The sequence below is a fragment of the Apostichopus japonicus genome, chromosome 14, assembly GCF_037975245.1.
Source record: "Apostichopus japonicus isolate 1M-3 chromosome 14, ASM3797524v1, whole genome shotgun sequence".
NCBI classification, from domain to species: Eukaryota; Metazoa; Echinodermata; class Holothuroidea; order Aspidochirotida; family Stichopodidae; genus Apostichopus; species Apostichopus japonicus.
In genome coordinates this window covers 10,486,306-10,499,284 of record NC_092574.1, presented here as the reverse complement: position 1 = coordinate 10,499,284, position 12,979 = coordinate 10,486,306, and the positions used below count along the sequence as shown (strand labels likewise).

Sequence of the window (12,979 nt, the reverse complement as noted above, 5' to 3'; positions counted from 1 at the left end):
CATTACTGTATTGATCTTTTGTTTATCGAGGTCAAAAAGACCCCACTTGAATTTTAAGTTGGTCGTTTTGAATACCGACCACATGTTTGCAGCGGAAATGCCCAAAGTGTTTTTGGAAGAATGTTAGCAATACATGGGTCTTGTCTTGAATATTAAAAACTTAAATAAATACGTTATATGCTGGAAGTGTATGCTTCTTGTCACGAGATGATTACAATCACTAATAGGTCTACTTTATGCGACATTTTCTTCGGAAAGTGAATCTATAGAAAGTTTGACATTTTGAGAAGAAGATGTTGAAAAATGGGGTTATTTTTAAATGAGATTCTAGAAAGTATTCTTCTTGTAGCCCCAGGAGTTACTTAAGGGGGGGGGGGTTCTGTTTTTTTTTATTTTAAATATTTTCAGCTAAAGGATATTTCTTAAGTACATGTTTTCTGAGCTTTCCAGAACATGCATGACACTTTTTAATGAAATATTTTTCTTAATACTTCAAACAGGCACTTTATTAATAAATAAATTATTATTGACATTAAATCGGTATATTTTTACTACCAACAAAAGCCTGGCAACTTTAATTTATGATAATTGGATTTTTAAAAAAAAAACCTGGATGGGAAGTAGGGTGGGGGGGGGGGGTGGGAGGGAGTGGGCGGCCGTCCGCAACTAGTAAAGGACTTCACTATCCCTGATATAAGAATAGTAAATCTACCATTTCAACAGTGACGTACACAAGATCTAAAAGGTGAGGGGTGATACTAAATTTCCTCGGACTAATTTCGGTAGGGGCACGAAGCTTTATAGACCGTCATTTAATGGATGCATGATTTATAAATGGTGTGTCCCACATAGTGGAGTTGGGGGTGGGGGTGCATATTGAGGCTATACATTTGGTATGTAATTAGCTCTAAATGTAGTACCAACGCCCGCCCACCCCCCCCCCCTCACAGATTCCTGTCTGAATGCGTCCTATGTCTTTTTCTTCTCCGACTGAGTGTAAAAAATGCCCATTTGAACATTTCCCCTAGACATGCCCGTCGCCCCCACCCCCCCCCCTCCATCCTCTCTATCTCTCTTGCGCACGCCACTGCATGTCATCGGGAATTCAAAAGGAAACAACGTGACCTGCTTAATACTGATTAATAAAGCTCATGCAATTGATTAACTAAAACATAACAATGTACTGCTCAATTATTTTAACACTGTTTTACATATAATTTTCTTTATGAAATTTATATTGACATTGAGATATGTTTTCAATTGTAATTGTTTCACTTGAACAACAGGTTTCACTATTTAATATACATTTTTCGTGCAATGCTTCAACGAAAGGGCAGCTTATAGTATATAAGTCTAGATAACAAAACTACACTTTTTAATTACTAGAATGGAACAGATTAATACTTGCAAGGCGCAATTCTAATTTATGAGAGAGGGCACCTTTTGATATTTTTCTTCTTTCAAAATATAAATCGGCCATACTATGCAGCATTCGATAATCCATGTTTATTAATTGATAATACAGAATTATCGATCGATAAACCTGGACTCTCGACTGACTAAACCTGGATACTGGACTATCAACCGATAAACCGTTTTTTTTTTTTCCGGCGGTTTTTAGGACAATTGGCTTGCCTTAGACTCTGCCTCCATATATACTACAACTTACGATGAAGTGCGCAGAGCCTTGAACTGACACGACAAAAAGAGTCCTTAATTTTGCGGCTTCCCGCTCTTTACTGAGAATCACGTGGTTGTGTGAGATGCTGACGCAGTATTTTGCTCATAAGCGGGTTTCGCCAAACATCTGTGTTCATTTGGCACTCGCCTTCCGTTTACAATACAAGCACAATGTTGACTAGGACTGGCAAGTGGATTTTACTCTCTGTTACGATGATTGGTAAGTGGTTTCTTTTGCTGTGTGTTTGTTTTCAGTGACGCTTATTTACATGTTATGTCTGTTTATTTGAAGGTAGTTTGCAAACAAAATGTGACAATTTTTTTCATATTCTGATTTTCTTATTCCTTCATTTATGGTAAAATCAGTTTTATATTGTATAAAAAGGAACTGTGTAACAATAGGTCGATTTTATTTTCTATACTGTTTCATAGAGACACATTTTCTTACTTTGTTAATATTGGTATTGTTAACTTTTTGAAATATTAGAACGTCATTTATTTGGCGATTAAGTTTTGTCTACCAATTTACCACTATATTCAACAATTCGAATTACAATACATTTGAAACGTGCAAATGTTTTTTTTTTTTTGTTGCTTCATTGAAAGGGAATGATTCAATTTAAGAAACTAGAATACTTTATAACTCAGTTATCAAAATGATACATGTAAAGGGTAGAACAGGATGCTAATTGAATTTTGATTCACCAAAAATTAATAAACAAATAACAAGAAAGTGTCTTTCACGATCCCTTAAGTATATGACAACATACAACAGTATAGTTGAGGTTGTACAGTATATGTTCACATACAACATTTGTAATTTTATGTTGTATTGTCTATGGTACGTTAGTTTCGAATCCCATTGGTCCATATAACCAATTAATTTTACATTATTGCTTGGTTTCAGTTTTGTTACTATTTCACTGATTCAACGTGTTTTACATTAACACATCTCCCAGCTGGGACAATTCGTTGTCAACTTTACTTTACCCTGCCAGGTTTAAAAAAAAAATGAAGATCATGTTTCTATAACACATAAAGTTAATACGATAACAGTATGAAAACAGTATGAAGATCATGTTTCTAACAGATAAATGTAGTACGATAACAGTATGAAAACAGTATGAATGTTTCTAACAGATACATTTAGTACGATGACAGTATGAAGACAGTAACAAGATCATTTTTTTAGCAGATAAATTTAGTACGATAACAATATTAAAACAGTGTGAAGATCATGTTTCTAACAGATAAATTTAGTACGATAACTGTATGAAAACAGTATGAAGATCATGTTTCTATAAGATAACTTTAGTACGATTACTGTTCATAATGTCAATACGAGTGTTTTGAAGTATGATAATGTTAGGACAGTGAAAGAGTGGTATTAGTATTCGAGTCTGGTCTCAACTAGCTGTAGCATACATATATATAACTAGCTATTTGTATTTAATGAAATTGGCAGTTGGATTCTCGTCTGTGATTCCCCGATGATCTACCTCGTACATATACATCTGCCTTATGGATTTAACAGTGTTAAGAAACTGTAAATCATATGCAGAGATAGGAGCTATTGGACTGGGTTCGATATTTGAAGAGAACGTTTTACGCATGTAGGAACCATATAAAGATAAGCTAAATATTGCTCGAAGTATAGTAAACTTGTAGTTCGAGTACAACAGCACGAGTACCAATTACCCTTGGTATAAGTAGGTCTACTTGTAGGAGTACAAGGCTCTATGCGTGAGTGCGAGTACTCAATTTCCAATAGTATCTACACGAGGTTTCAAAATTTCATTAATACGTGTACAAGTATACAAATCCATATATGGAAGCATGCGCGAGTACAAATCCATGGAGGCGTGTGCGAGTACAAATCCATGGAGGCATGTGCGAGTACAAATCCATGGAGGCGTGTGTGAGTACAAACCCATGGAGGCGTGTGTGAGTACAAATCCATGGAGGCGTGTGCGAGTACAAATCAATGGAGGCTTGTGCGAGTACATATCCATGGAGGCGTGTATTAGTACAAATCCATGGAGGCATGTGCGAATACATATCCATGGAAGCATGTGCGAGTACAAATCCATGGAGGCGTGTGTGAGTACAAATCCATGGAGGCGTGTGCGGGTACAAATCCATGCAAGCGTGTGTGAGTACAAATCCAGGGAAGCGTGTGTGAATACAAATCCATGGAAGCGTGTGTGGGTACAAATCCATTGAGGCGTGTGTGAGTACAGGTATAACTATTACCGGTACTGTTAGAAAACGAGTATAGGAGACTACGAGTATACGTACTCACTACAAGTCTGTTAGATAGTTCAATATCACCTCGTTATGGCAGGTTCCGAAATTCTCGTTATTACAAAATATTCACAGATTGTAGCTCGTAAAGCGGCAATAATATTTCAAGGCTAAAGGATCTGTTGTCGGTACATGTCGATGTAGGCACTATCAGCACTTTAACTTCAAGATTTACTCCATAATAAGTATAGTTGGATTAAGTGTAGCATGACTTGATAATGTACTATAGCGACACACGTGAGTATATATTACAGACGTATACAAAAAGGTGTATAAGTAAGTGACATGTTGGTAACGGATTTTTTTCTTTTATTAACATTATTCACAAACATTTAATTACAAAAATATGTTTTAAAAAAAATATTAAAAAAGGGTTCTCCTTTTCAAACTCATGAGTAATAATTACAGTTGATTTTTGGCAAACTTTCAGTCGATTACCCCATTGTGCTTTTTTATGTTAATCGTATAATTGCTCCATCGGTGAATTGATTAAAAATAGAAAAATTAGGAACATTGTACAGAAATAGAACCTCAGGTCAAGATCATATCATATCAAGGGATTAATGCTCTCACGCTAACGCATGATATAAAATCTATATATACGCATGCATATCGTTATACCAGGGAGGTGTTAGAGAAGGCATCTGCTATACAGCAAAATGTTATGTTGAGCTTTAACATTCCCATATAGGCCTAACTAATAATGCCATGCAACCGTCAGAACTAATTTTTTTTAGAAATTTTGATGATGATCCCGCGAGGTGCCGCAGTCTACGCCAGCCCAGACTTTTGATTTACATTTTTTGTATTTTTTCCCTGAAAACTTTTCACTGCTCGCCGGGAATTTCAGGAAATCGTTCAAATCTAGGTACTTTCAAAGTTAATAAACTTTGCCTATCCATATATTATTACTGCTTATGAGCCCAAGAAGTTAACGTTGCGAAAAATGCTACTGTACATTTGAGTTTCCATCGTTTGTTTTTTAACTTCAAGAGGCTAGATATTTATTTCGGTGTTCGGTTAAGCCTAAAAATCCGTTCAAAGCTTTGTCTGAGGATTTTCTAGACTGTAGGCACGGTAGCTTTCGGCATGTCATGGGTAATTATATGTTTAGTTATATGTTTAAGAGCAATGAATGGACACATCAAGCACAAGAAGTTGAATGTGAAAAAGATCAACTAACTCTCAAGTACGATATTGAGGTGCATGGGGTTATTTCTGGACACAGACAGAGAGAGAGAGAGGGGGGGGGGGGGTTTCTCCATCTCTATAACACCGCCCTGATTATACCGAACGGAAAACAATGCTACTGTATAGGTCTCTTTACAATTCACGCCATCCAGTTTACCATTCCATTTCAGATTTGCATTTATGCCAAAATAGATTTAAGGTGAACCTCGAATAATGTTGCGACTTTTTAAACAGATACCAATATTAACAGGAGTCCCACCACCTTCACCCCCCCCCTCACCCCACCCTCCTAAAGAAAGGAAAAGAAAGAAAAGGACAAAGATGGACGCTTTCATTTATAGTCTTATATAGGTCTATAACCCAATTTCAAATAGCCTTCTAGGCTATAGGCTTCAAATCCTTATAGTTTACAGCTTATTGCGTCATATAAAGACGATAAAGACTAGCACAGAACATGGTTGTATAGATATAACATGATACAAAACGGCTGGATATAGCTGGCAAAAGTACTCTAAGGTTTTGTAAAGTTTAAGTATATATAGTGGCAGGTAAATAGGCTGGTTGGACATCAATCACGCAATGTTTAAAAAACAAACACATTGCCAACGCAACGGAGAGTTATATGTTTAAGGTTTACAAAAGGAGTTGCTGAAGATTTCATTTTGCAATAATTGTTTCACGAAACCACCCTTTTGCGATCATTTTGTTTCGTGTACAACTTGTATATATACAACGACTTCCATTGATTTAGCGCCTCTATACGATTACTCACGGGGCAATAATTGATCACAAATTGTAAAAAGATTTAGGTTAACTAAATGGAATAATTTTCGCGTTATTTTATTTTGACGAATTTTAATTTACGTGACACTTTCTCCTCTTGTCAACTTAGGGAGGAAAACGCTTGTAAAGTTGCCTTGCCATCTAACGCTATAGGTGTCCTGCTTTAGGCGAAACGCAAGGGAAATGGATAGGTTTGTGTTAGTGATTTGCAAAACTAAAAGAAATTTGGTTTTATCATTTTTTTCTCGATAGGCCTACTATAATGAGAATATGGGAAACATTAAAGACAATATAAATAAAATTAGTAATAGACAAAATCCTACGTGATAAGTTTAAAACTATAATTGGCAGACCGTTAAAACCCTAAAATATGAAAACGTGAGTTAAATACCACATATGACTTTTTTCCCGATAATATTCTTCAAAGAAATATATATATCAAAAAATAAAATAAAAGAAGGGGATAAATTATTGTGCCTATAGATACGCACAATCGCACACTGAGTGTATATAGACAAAGTCAATGACGTATGGATCATTTAACAGCATATAGTGTGCACCATGCATACATACAATATATTTTACGTATTGACATATTATGCGTACTTTACAATATAATGTGCGTCTAATTACAAAATATATTTGTGCGTTCATGTATATTTTCGTTGCAAACTGCTTGAAAGTAATAAAAGCATCATATAAACATTAAAGTAACGAATAAAATGTGTTCATGTCATTATTATATCTAGGGTATATGTGGCCTATATATACTGTAGCCTACATAAACGGACTCCAATATCACCGTGGGGACTAAACTGTGTAAAACGCATTACTTTAACGAGACATCGAACAAAATTTTCCTGTATTAACCGAGAGAGGGAGAGAGAGAGGACAGTCAGTTGTTATAAGAGTAGCGTAAAACGACGAACCAAACAGGTTCCGGAACATTGGCTACATGTCAAAAAACGCTCCTGTTTATTTTCTAGTTTAGATTAATATCCTTTGACCTGGTTTAGACCCCCCCCCCCCTCCACAGCAAACAAAAAATACCTGGAATACTTAAATATGAATGGTGACATGAAAATATCAAGCACACTGAATGAAACTGGAGGTGAGTGCGGGGGGGGGGTGGGGGAGGGGGTGAGGGAGGAATGCTACAGCGATATCTGTTCTTATTCAATCAAACTACTAAGTGTTTCTGGAGGCAAGTACTCTTCTTTGCAGGCGTGTGTACTACGAAAAGCAAAAAAAAAGATAATATATTAAATTCGTTCACATAACTTAAAGTGATATAAACAGAGTGACTAACATCTGTCGCTTTGCAATGTGATTTCATTATTTATAAATTATAGAAACGAGGATCGATTGGGTATAGAGTATAACTTTTGGAGCGGGGGGGGGGGGGGGTGAAGAAGTGAACTGAAGTCATCAAGTTGCCAGCGCTTGGGATTTCCCAAAACACATTTACATCAATCAGACTAACAACATGGACAAGAAAATTTCATTTCATTTCGTAATTTCATTTTTACATAGTTATAACAACAACATACAGAGGCGGCGGATCAAATTTTTTCTTTATAAAGGATGTAGAGGGACAGACAGTCTACATGTGGGGCCAGAACATGTATAGTGTTCGGACGTCTCACAGTTCCTTATTGCGTTTCCACTTTGTTGAGAAACTGAAATGTATGTAGCACATTATTATGTGTGTATAATATATATATATATATATATATATATAAATGTATATATATGTACATATATGTATATATATATATATGTATATATATGTATATATATGTATATATATGTATATATATGTATATATATATATATATATATATATATATATATATATATAAATATGCCTACCATTAAAATCAAAATAATGCACGTATTTACTTTATATAAACAGCTGTAGGCGCGTGTGCTCAAGTGTGAAATAGGTAACTTCGTGACTTTAGTTTATGGCCATTATGGTGTGTCATATATAGCCTGTTAATAGTCTTGTTTATACAAGGACTGTCGAATATTTTATAAATATAAAATGAAAAAAAAATACCCTTGATTCGTGTCTGTAGGACCTGTGTCGCTTTTCATTTCATAAACGTTCCGTGTTATCATTGGGACACTTTTACACCACACCGTGCACAATTTCACGAAGCAAATTGAATTGGTGGTATGTTAAAGATATATACATTGGTTATAATATTCTGTAGAGGATAGAACACATGCATTATTTCATACAGAAATATGATGTTGTATATGTTTAAACACCAGGGTTTAGAATTTAACGACATCACGAGTGCCCCTACAACTAATACTTGCACTTCAAAGTAATCACTTACCGACGGCATCAACTGCCGCCCCCCATTCCCCACCCACCCCTCGTTCCCCTTGATCAAGTTTCCCTCATAATAATAATAATCAGTAAGTTTCATTATAAAACTAAATCAGGGCTCAAAAGTTTTCCGAAACTCAAAGCAACAGAAGACATCTGTTAATTGAGCAGCAGTTGCGCGAGTCGTATATTAAGATCGATATCTGTAAGTTTTATATGAACGGTCTCAAGAAATGATCCTGCATTAGATTTCCTTATAATTTCCGCACATGTGTTCTCTAACCCTTGGAACAGATGCCTTATTGCCGTTACATATTTTTTTATAAGTTAATTGTCTTGGGTGCCATTTCGAAAGCTGAACAATTGCCATGGTGCTCTGCTACTTTAATGAGTACTATTCAAGGCCGTTTCCAACTTGCCTGAAAACAAACTCGTTACCTTGTTCCTCTCAATCTTAAGTTGAGCCCTGCAGCAGTTTAATACAGATACGCGTTTCTGCGTTTCAGTCGACAAATTTTGCCGATTTTTGTGTTTCAAGTTAATTTTGAGCGCACGTGACGATGGTCGAACCTGATACAATATCAACCTATTATAAGTCTATAGCCTTAAGGTTTTGTTTTGTTTTTTGTTGTTGGGGGGGGGGGGAGTGAGACAGCTATAACCGATAGCGAAATTTCATCTTTCAGACACATCCGAGTCTCAACATGAGTAAACATGTTAATTAATGAGTGACGTCAGAAGAGAGAAAACAATAACACAAAATAATACCGATGATGATGATGATGATGATGATGATGATGATGATGATGATGATGATGATGATGATGATGATGATGATGATGATGATGATGATGATGATGATGATGATGATGATGATGATGATGATGATGATGATGATGATGATGATGATGATGATGATGATGATGATGATGATGATGATGATGATGATGATGATGATGATGATGATGATGATGAATCATAATCATAATCATAATCATAATCATAATCATAATAATTGGCTCGGTCATAACTGTTCCCATGTGATATGTAACAAACAAGAAGCAACAACTTTTACTGCGTATAACTGCATAAATACGTGTGTGGGTTTTAACATTTCCTTTTCACCGAGGAAATTTAATGTAAATCACATTTAATCACCCGAAATACACCACCAACACACCCACGCACGCACGCACGGACCCACATATTAACACACGCTGTGTTTATTTATTTAACAATCAAACTCAACTTGCAAACATTCAACCTGACCTCAGTGTCTTTCTTCACAACTACATCAAATATAAAATTTGAGTAATCATAAGAAGATTACTACGATTTTCTTCCCATTTTTCGTTACGCCGTAACTAATCAGCTCGGCCGTACGTATCCCGACGGGTCTCACTCGTTTTACGACGGACATGAAAATATCACGTCAGTTAAGAGTGGTAGTTTTAACCATTTATGTCCGATTCGGACGCATATTATATTACTATTATTAATGTTACGCAGGTTGACCTCGAACCTTCGATTAGAGATATCATTAATGTAGGTTTGATTCTTATAAAAGAAAACTAATTGTGTTTGCGTTGAAAAGATATGTATTGACGATATTGTGAATACTATTAAATTCACTATAAATTGCCGAAGGTCCCAGGAGGCCGAAATTTTCAATGTTTTTTTTTCTATCATACAGTACTCCGTATTTGCCAATTCTGAGTCATATCTTATAACATGTTTTTTTATTAATCTTTTATGAATTTGGTTTATGTCATGACTTATTGTTCATGAAATCTATTTCCATCTGTTAACCTATTACAATTACGGAAAATGTGTTTATATAACATCGTCCTCGTTGCTGCGTAAAAATGTAGTGCGTTGTAACATACTGAAAAAACGTCCCCCGAAGTGAATATTCGGCGGAAGGTCCTGCACTGTTATACCGGCATTTAAGAGGACGGGGTGCCAATATGCAATGTTTTTGTTTTCGTTTTTCTCTCAGTGTGTGCGTTCTATTGACTAGAAATGTATGTAGGGTAGACGATGTGATAACAAAGTGAAGAAACTGTTGAATGATCAACTCTTACCAAATAGCTAAGAGTAATCATTTTTTTCTACTAACATTTTTCCCTTTCGGTTTTTTAATCAATATTTAATGCCATCGCGCCATAGAGATAGGGGACATAACCGACACCTTATTCAAGTTTCCACTTACACATCCCTCTTCTAAATAGCTAAATTATCTTAATTAGCTAAATAACCTTAATTAGCTAAATACCTTAATTAGCTAACTAGCTAAAGATGATTAAAATCGGTGTTTGTTTTGCCTACAAAATTCATGTCAATATTTTAACACAAAGTTTCATTTATCAATAATTTAGCAAAACCAGTTGCACCACAGTGTTAGTAAAAGAAGTCAAACTAAATTATGGCTAAAAAAAAAAAACGAAATAAAAAATCTCCCCTTGTCTTTCTCATTGAAAATTCTGGCCAACATCACTAGCAGGATATTAGAGCCCACGTACACCTTACTGCCGTTTTAATATACATATCTGAATGATAAAATATAAAGATAACAGTTACCCGGGGAAAAAGTTCACAGATGTCGCCAAGAAAACTATATTGCACTATAAGCGGAGACAGCTTTCAGTCTTCACCGGTGCATGGATTCATTTTATCCTAAAGTTTTGAAAAGGTGTTCAAAAAAAGGTGTTGAAATTGCGTTACGTCTTTCAGTATGCAATGCAGACTGCATGTTTCGTAAATAATCAGTGGGGCGATAGAGGTATAGCGGCCAGGTGTGCTAATGATAACAGTGATTTAAAAATAACAAATTGTATCGTCTACCGAGAGGCATTTCAATTCCCCCGAATACCCTTAAATGTCAAGTTACGGACACATTTTGTTAAACATGAAATAAATTGTGGTATGCGCCATGCATTATACATTATGTATTATTCATTGAAAATAGAGAAGTATAAATTTAAACGCCGATGGCATCGGTCTCACAAGTTGCGAGATAATTCCCTAAAAATTATCGTCCTGCTGTTTTAATAGACTTGTTATACTGCAGTACGTAACTTTGGAAGGCGTCGTTTTCAAGACTCTTTATCTCCCTTGCCTCTCTTCACCTGGATATAGTTGCATGCGCTGGTTGTGTCTGTACCCTGCGGGGAAGTGCCCCAGGGTACAGGTTGACGTGCGCACTGGAGTGCCCCGGGATTGACTGTTTGAATTGTGCACACTTGAGTGTGTGGGTGTGACAGGTTACCAATAAACAGGGGTTCAATGTTGTACATTGAAAGAACAGTGAAAAAAAAACTTCCAGCCTCCCACCGGGGTTCGAACCCGGGCCTCCCGCTTTATATGCAGACACCCTAACCACTAGGCTATGGTCGCTGATTGTATCTCCAGAGGTTCGAACCCGGTAAGGTATATATATATATATATATATATATATATATATATATATATATATATATATATATATATATATGTGTAATATATATATATATATATATGTAATATATATATATATATATATATATATATATATGTAATATATATATATATATATATATATATATACAGTATATTATGCAAGACTAAGTAGGAGAATTTTACCTGTACCCGTGTTAGTAGTGATGTGCGCGTAATAAAAGTCTGTTGCCAGTGACCTTTTACGGTAATTTTCCTTCAGGATCCAACATTAACAAATTCGTTATTACCTTCAATACTGAGTTTTTCAGCGGGTTTCATTTTGTATATATCTACACAGACATGATAGAGAGGGCAGGGAGCTGCTATCGTACTCTATCAGCTCCCTGGAGAGATAGAGAGATAGAGAGAGAGAGAGAGAGAGGGGTTTAACAAATGCGTCCCTGTCACCGGAGCAGAGACTGTATATATTAATAGTATTCATTCTAAAAGAAAAAAAAACAAAATCGAAAGAAATAAACTTAACGTTACTATATAAATGTTACATAGAAACCTTTTTCTCCAACCTGTATACGCCTCGCTCTTACTAATGTAACCTTCAAACTGTCGGTTTCATCAATTATGGCAAATGAACATGCATCTTTATGAGTTGGCTTATATCTGCATATCTATAACATTTGTCACTGACATTAGATCACCCATGAGGAAAGTTTCGAAGTTAAAGAGAAAGTATACGGTTGTAGAAAACAATCGCTAAAATTTCGTCATTTTTGTAACTAAACTGTATCATAACTTACAATACTTTCGAACACCTTATAATTGTTAATTTTGCACGCATCCCCCCCCCCTTCCTTCGCTGTATATAGACGTCTGGTTTCGCTTATAGAAAGTTCACTTTGCTAGTTAAACATGTTTACTATGTGATTATATCGAAAGTTCGCCTAGAATGTTATATGCCCCACTTGAGGGATGTCGGGTTTATAGAAGTGCTGCATGTATAGGCCCACGAAGACTACTGGGGTCCACTTTCATAATTGCTTTCGTAAAAGCGTATTAGCAAAAGCGTCAACAGGTAGGGTCCGGTGACAATTGTGTTTGCACGGTCAACTTCTTTGAACTCTTCATGGGCACTTATACAAATATAAAAAAAAGGAGAAAACATTATTCTTTACCTTGCATATTTTTTTGGGGGCCCTCTATATTTCCCCCGCCACTGTTTTTTGTTTGATCTCATGGACACCATCC

The 12,979-nt window shown here is 35.8% G+C and overlaps 1 protein-coding gene across 1 annotated transcript in view; it reads left to right on the top strand.

The window, feature by feature from the left end:
- The first annotated feature begins 1,752 nt into the window (after nucleotides 1-1,752).
- LOC139979373 (relaxin receptor 1-like) overlaps nucleotides 1,753-12,979 on the top strand; it is an 83,349-nt gene continuing 72,122 nt past the window's right edge. The window contains exon 1 of the mRNA XM_071990099.1: nucleotides 1,753-1,900. Within this exon, the coding sequence (XP_071846200.1) occupies nucleotides 1,852-1,900 (49 nt within the window). The 5' untranslated portion in view covers nucleotides 1,753-1,851. The remainder of the gene's footprint in view (nucleotides 1,901-12,979) is intronic.